The following is a 7,500-nucleotide window of genomic DNA, read 5'->3' as shown; positions in this document are numbered from 1 at the left end:
GCTGAACAGGGAGTCTGCTGAGGCAGGACGCACAGAGCACCGGCAGCGTCAGCGCCGCCACACACACACCACACACACACACACACAGTATATGGACGCATACATGGACACATACAGTACACATATAAACACACACAATATACGTACTGGACATGCTACATGCTACGGTACACACACACAGTCGCACGCACGCACGCACGCACGCACGCACGCACGCACGCACGCACGCACGCACGCACGCACGCACGCACGCACGCACGCACACATGTTTACATGTTTACTGTGTGTGTGTACCGTAGCATGTAGCATGTCCAGTACGTATATTGTGTGTGTTTATCTGTTTACATACTGGACACACCATACAGACACACAGACATAGACAAGCACACACACACACACTCACGTACTTAGACAGACACACACTCAAGTCCCTAAAACCATACCCTACAGTATCAGAGGTAAAACATCCAGACACAGAAAATGAAAGAAAAACTCTTATACTTCACACAGAGACTATCTGGATTTATTAACCAGCACTATTGGAGAACAAAGAGATGAAAGAGCTTCATAAAACCCAGCTGTCTCAGTGCATGAGGGGACTAAAATGGCAGGGTTTAGTTTGGGAGCCTGAGGCCTTCCAGCACGGCAGGCTGTGTTAGCACAGGGATAGGGAGTGCCATTTCACAAGAGGTCAGGATCACGCCTTGAAAAGGACTGAATCAGCTAGTGCACGGGACCAAAACATCACTACAATATCTATGGCAGTAGAGCACTGCGTCACACACAGCTGTTGACTGTAAGCCAAAAGTGAGATCAGCATGCGTCACGTCAGGATCTGTTCCCATCAGCTACTTTCCCAGGCTATGTCTCACTGGCTTACACAACAATGTGGACAGATTAAGACAGCCTTTATTCCTATCAGTATGATATCGTCAAGGAGCCTGGGATCCCTTGATATTGAAATTGCATGTATGTATCAAGGGTTCAGTCATGCTGCGGAACGACTTTAGGAGTACAGTATGACTCGAGAGCGCCACACAGCAAACATCAAACTTGCACCCTGCTGCATCTCTCTCTCTCTCACACACTCTCTCTCTCTCTCTCTCTTTAACATACTTGAATGTTCCATAGACTTTGAGTGTCACTATTCATGAAGCCATACCAAGCGAGTGCTCTGGGCTTGACAGCTTTCCATTAATGATAAAAAGCAGAGGGCCCTTGTGCTTAGAGACGGAGCTCGGGCTCTTTTCGGGGGATAGAGGCATTAATCGTGTAAATGGGATCGATGGATGTCTTTGCCACGGGGCGAATGAAAGACGGCCCGCGTAAGAGTGTACGCACGCACGCACGTCCGTATGGAAATGAACTCCGTCAAGAGGCATCTGTCTCCGGCACAATCATCAGTCTGACTTTTACCATAGAAGACGTCAGGCCGCTACAGCAGCTAATAAAACCACATTATCAACCACATTAGTGGTGTCAGGAACATCTATATCGCTGTCCGCTCATTCATAACTGTGTTACTGTGCCTGTCAAAACCTGCACACAAAAAAATGAATTACAAACTAATAGTGATATCGACAAGGCTGTAATGTAACGTAATTACTGCATTCTTTCTATGCCTATGAGGATCTAACTGCAAAAAAAAAGTGTCAATGTCAGCGAGGTTCGTTGACCTTGTTTAAAATGGAGAGAAATACTAAATAAAAGTGCGGGCTAGACGCTGGGGAAATACGGGCCAGAGACAAAGTCATTCACAGGGAAAAATTCCATTAAAAATGTCCCATTCCAGTCCACGTTGTGCTCCTAAACACATCAATCACAGACAGCCGCTTGCTTCCCTTCCCATTACTCTGTGGTGTGATGTGGACATAATCTCAGGGAATCAGAAGCTGAGGGAGTCAGAAAGAGGAGGGGAAAGAGGGGAAGAGAGAGATTGGGAGAGAGAAAGAACGCAAGCAAAGAAAGAGTGGGGCTGTGTTAAATTGGAGGCGCAGAGTGGCACTGAGAGACAAAGTGTGGCCTACGTAATACACAACAGCGCTTGCCAATTTACTGGCAAATCAGTCAGAATCAGCAATCAGACTCAGTGCTCTGTGAACATAATTTATACGTGACAGAACGGAGAGAGAGAGAGAGAGAGAGCCGGAGATGGAGAGAGCGAGGGATGGCGGATAGAGAGCATTACCGAGGCGCTCTTGACAGAGGCGAGGTGAAATGACTTCCGTTTTTGTCCTGCGCACAAATAGGATTGTTCGGCTCAAAAACAAATTGCCGAGCCGGGGTAGCATGTGCGCGCCAAAGGCTTCCCGAAGCGCTCTTCAGAAATAATGGAGCGGGTATTGCTTCTGTTGTGCGACAGACATCACCGTCCCCCACGCCACCGATGAGTGATGGCCTGTTGTGACCACTCTCTCCCATTCCGCTCCTTGCCGAGAAACGTAGTGAGGAACGTCGTCTCCTCCGGTTCCTTCGAGTCATTTGTTGTTGATTTATGTCATCATTAAAGGCTCAATTTAGCATCTCGTTAATATTACTTATCCCCGAACTTCCACGAGTGGGCGTGATTCGTCCACATCTGGGTTCAGCGGACTCAATTAATTACGTCCAGGGTGCGTGATTGAGTCCAGGGGAAGGCGCCGTAACCCGTAACTCTGGATGGATTGATCATGCCTGGGTAGGGGTGGGGGGGGGGGGGGACACAGCTGGAGATTGACAGCCTAATGAGGACGATAATCATGGGCACTTGCCTAACGACCATGTCGCTCCGAAACAGAACTGGGATGGTTTTGGAGGGGAACGTGACGCTTTTTTCCCCCCATGGTTCTCCCTTAAAGCCACTCTGTGATGAAGAAAACGTCTCAGCTTTGATCATGGGCTGGTTGTGTTCTCCTTTTATGAGCATAGGAGTCGTAAGGAAGTTAGGCTTGCTTTAACTTTCCTCAAATGCCTCCCAGCGTGTGGCCTTAATGTGTCCTTCATCCTGGCTTTTAAAGGTTGCCTTGTTATTTTCTATGAGGCTTTTGCTGCAATTGTACACACTAATGGGTTGTTAACAGGGTTAGGATGTTTCAACTGAAAGAATTTGATGGGGCACCACACAAATTCGCCGTCACTGTTAACCCTACAAAAATTCCAGGGGCCGAAAAGAAAACGTCAAAAATATAATGAGCAACACAAACCAAAGGACACGATAACCATAACGTCAGTGAGCACAAAAGCAGCGTTTTTGCTAACTTGATGGCTGACATTGTCCTCTTGCCCACCATGATGCAACCGTTGTGCAAGTCCACCCTGTTGCCAGTTGGTCGCCATGTGGCTTTGCGCGGCTCTCTTTGGCATGGCTGATCTGTCGGGCGCGGAGTAGCACTAGACATCCGCGGAGTTCACAAGACAAAACCACTGTGCCCTCTCCAGCGTGATGGAGTCGTCTGAGGCACTGCAGTTGTGCAGGGGGGCATCGCCCGGGTCCTTGGCTCGCAGGGTTACCTTCACTGCCGCCACTGCCCCTGCCCCTGCCCACTCTGAGGACACCAATGAGCCATGCCACTGTAACGAGGCTTTAAAGACCCGGGCACCCATTAAGGCAGCACGCTCTCCGAGCAGGATTGACCCTGCGGCCATTAGGCGATTAACTGTCCGATCGCCTAGAAGATGGACGTCACCCATTGGAAAATATGTCGTTGAGAGAGAGAGAGAGAGAGAGAGTGAGTGAAAGAGAGAGAGTCAGAGAGAGAGAGATAGAGGGAGAGAGAGTCAGAGAGAGAGATAGGGAGAGAGAGAGAGAGAGAGAGTGAGAGATAGGGAGAGAGCGAGAGAGCCAGAGAGAGAGAGAGCTGGCCATCTGTGCTTTTGTGAGGGAATCATGGATTTGGGTTCATTCTTGCAGAGAGCTGAAGGGAGACCACAGATCTATACCAGCTTTCATCATTGTGCAATCGACACCCAAATAAGGTATTTAGCAGTTGCCTAACTACCTAATCCGGTTTTCCAGTTAGAAATTCAATAAGCCTCAATTTGTACATCAACACATACAACAGCACCGTGCTATTAGCTGATCAGGTGACATCCCCCTAAGGCAATGGGAAAACAACGGCAACGCTATTCTTGGAATTCTCCATCATCATAACAACAACAACCCCTGATATCAACTCATAGGCGGAGCATTTGGAACGCTGCCGCACTCTGGGCTCCCCTCCCCATGCCCCCCCGTGTACAGCTCAGGCCTCTTACAGTGGGACGAGGTCTCCAGCCAGAGTGATGGATGGTGTTTATCTGTGGCTTTAAGATAAATGAGCGCACAGGCCCCTGCTTCAGTTTATTTACTGTACTTCTGTGTGCTGGAAAAGAAAGCCTTATTTATGAGCGGTGTGATCAGGTGTAATGGCTGGCAATAAAACCACAAGCCCATTTCATTTGCTCAAGCCCTCCCGACGGAAACAGTCAGCAAAGAGCCTTTCCAATCTCACTGAGAGCTGGGCTAGTGGAGAGAAAAACTGGACTGACTCGGACGTGGTGGTCCTAGAGCAAAAATCCCTCATGCAAGTTGTGTAGTTTGCTTTAGTTAAATATGGATTACATTTGGGTTTGAATTAGGCACATCGTTCAGAACAAATGAGGAAATCCTTCATTTTATAATCCGTTGGCATTACGTGGGAAAAGCTCACAAACTCACTCATGCGATAGGTGGCAATCTATAGAATCCAGTCACAGATATAAATACTTTGTTTCTAGGGCCTAACTAGACTGCAGATAAACTGAGCTCAGTTCTCTGGCAGCAGACACATGCAGCATCACAGCACAATGCACAGTAATTGTGAATGTCAGCTCGACTCAGCAGCCATCTCACAAAAAAAGCCTGTTTATTTCTGCAATGCATACAGCGCAGTGACATCTACAATGTGTTTCTGTTCTCCTGTCTGTAGTGGTTCTCCATACTGAGAACTTGATTGCCCTTTGGATTGAAATGCTGAACAGACCCTCAGGCTTTCAGGCAGCAGGAACAACAACAGTAACAACAGAAATAAAATGACACCACACACTCACATAGTTTTTATATGCTGCACAGATATTTTTTTTGTGGACACTAAAGAACCATTGATCCAGCTTTCGACAATAAATAAGTTCATTAATTCTGATGTTGTTCGATCCCATATGCAGCAGTATGCTCTCACTTCTCCAAGTGTGTGGAAAAAAAGCTCTCACCTAAAATAATCAAGCAGGGAGGAAGTGAGAATGACTGTGAGACACATGAAACTGTGGTAAGCAAACAGTCAGCCGCTTACACGTTTTTTTTTGTGTGTGTGTCTGCGTCGGATGTGTTGGATGTGTCTTCGCATGAAATGATTCTGGTGACACACAATTTCATACATAACATCAAAACCCTAAGTCAGTGCAACAAAATGACCCAAGTGTCCATCAAAATTTCTTGAGACTGGGCTGTTACATCTACAGTATGAGCGTCAAAACATGATGCTAGTTTTTTGAAGTACAGGCTTGAATTCCTAGCAAGGATGCTGCCTAATGATCTCTCAAAACAAACAAAACCATGGCAGCACTGTGAAGAAAAGGCATTCCCAACAAATCACACCACATATTCTAACATGGGGACTGGAGCACAGTTCACGCAACAGCTAGGTGAGGCACAGGTAGGTCCTTTTTTTTTCTTATTATTTTCCTATTTTCCTTTGATTCAAGATGGCCATCCTCAGTACCAAGTTGACTGCGATTAATGAGGACTGAGCTGGGAGTCTCAGCAGGAAGGCGCCGGTGCTGCTACTGCCATTGTCTGCCAAGTAGCAAACGCTAACAAGAACTAGCGCGGCGGCAGTAAGACGTGCAGTGGCCTCCTCTATGGCCTTTGTGGTGGGAGTCCAGCGCCGTCTGCTGACAGGCATCGGAGGGAACTTGATCCTTGCATCAAGGGTGACGGTTGTGACGCGGGGAGTTCCAACTCAACAAAGCAGACAGCTAAAATAACAGGGGAGACGCAGCAACGGACAATCCACCAGTGATGGCACGCTAGTTCTCTGTTGTTGTTTCCACTCTGTGGCTGACGCATCGCCGTTCGGGAACTGAAGTGGAGCGAAGGAGAGAGAGAGAGAGAGAGAGAGAGAGAGAGAGAGAGAGAGAGAGAGAGAGCGCATACGCTCTGGTGCTCCTGCGACCTTAAGCTGCGCGGGGCGTCTCTGAGGCGTAGCTTATTGCCGCGCTGGAGCGGGGTTTGGGGAGAGCAGGGCGATTCAGACAGAGCAGGCAGAGTCACAGAGAGGATGAGGAGCAACACACACAAGAATAAAAAAAACAGGAGGAGATTTCGGGTCACGGATGCCAAGGCTCAGTCATTACAGATAGAGATCAGCCCGAGGGAGACAGATAGCTGCAACCCAACCAGACAGCCAGGCCAAGAGTCAGGGAGGGGGGCTCCCAGGAGGTGAAGCCCTCTCCGGGAAAGCATTAAAGGGAAGGGTGGAGGACGAGGGGGGGTGGGGGGTGGGGGGTGGTCAGGTACAATCCCCGGTCCAGTGGCTCTGTCTTAGTCCAGGTGTGGGGAGGTGGCGGGGGCGGTGGTGGTGGTGGTGGTGGTGGTGGGGGGCTGTTAGGCGGAGTGCGTGTGAGTGAGTGGAGTAGGTGGGGAGGGGGCGGGGGGGTGGTTGTTTGTGGTGGGGGATGAGGTGACATCAACACAGAGACAAATGCAGGGCGAGTGACAGGGCGACTCCGATGAAGGACGCGGCCGGGGCCAGATGCTGGCGGGGGCCTCCGCTTCCGTTGGGGGGGGGCTCACAACACTGATCTGCAATGAGGTGGGGGAGGGAGGGGAAGGGGGGTAAGGGGGGTAAGGGGTGAACACAGTGTGGGGTCGGGGGTGGCGTGTGGAACAGAGTGATGAATGAATGGAAGCCGGGGTGCACAGAAACAGCAGCCGACGAACACACGCAGAGTTGCAGTCACGAGGAGAGGAGCGGGGCGGTGGTGGTGGTGGTGGGTGGGTTTACACAAATGATGCATCACAATGGAGAAGGAGTAAGCAAACAAGCGCAACAAGGACAAGCAGTTGTTTGTTTGGGATTTACACCGAGATGGGGCGACAAATTGCAAGTGGCGATGATAATTATGTGTTTTTGTACATATTAGATGGAGTACATTAGGAATGAGCCATTGAGAAGCCCATAGAGGCGAGGGTTGGAGAAATGAGGTTACAGGGGATGAAAGGAGTGCAGCAAATTGAAAAGAGGCGCCCGTGAGATGTTGCAATCAGTGACATTTCAGTCCGGGGGAGTTGATAAGTGAGCAGAAAAAAAAGGGTGGGGGGGTTTAGTGGCAGTTGAGCACAAAACGAAACGAAACAAACAAACAAAAAAGCCCGGCGATTTGTGATGTGGCCCAGAATGCAATGCATTATGCATCAGGAGTGAATTGGAAAACAGGATTGTTTGGGGAGAGAAACGGAGGAGATGCAGCACAATGGAATTATAAATAAGAGCACAGAGGGTGGGA

The 7,500-nt window shown here is 49.1% G+C and overlaps 1 protein-coding gene across 3 annotated transcripts in view; it reads right to left on the bottom strand.

The window, feature by feature from the left end:
- ncam2 (neural cell adhesion molecule 2) overlaps positions 1 to 7,500 on the bottom strand; it is a 161,071-nt gene that overhangs the window by 5,822 nt on the left and 147,749 nt on the right. For 2 of the 3 annotated variants that reach the window (XM_062533931.1, XM_062533933.1), the window contains exon 16: positions 1 to 17. This exon is cut by the window's left edge and continues 191 nt beyond it. In XM_062533931.1, the coding sequence (XP_062389915.1) occupies positions 1 to 17 (17 nt within the window). The remainder of the gene's footprint in view (positions 18 to 7,500) is intronic. The other variant, XM_062533932.1, reaches the window with a different exon arrangement.

This window comes from Sardina pilchardus, chromosome 4 (genome assembly GCF_963854185.1).
Source record: "Sardina pilchardus chromosome 4, fSarPil1.1, whole genome shotgun sequence".
Lineage (NCBI taxonomy): Eukaryota > Metazoa > Chordata > Actinopteri > Clupeiformes > Clupeidae > Sardina > Sardina pilchardus.
Note: the sequence above shows the minus strand (reverse complement) of the source record. Positions and strands in the feature narration are given on the sequence as shown.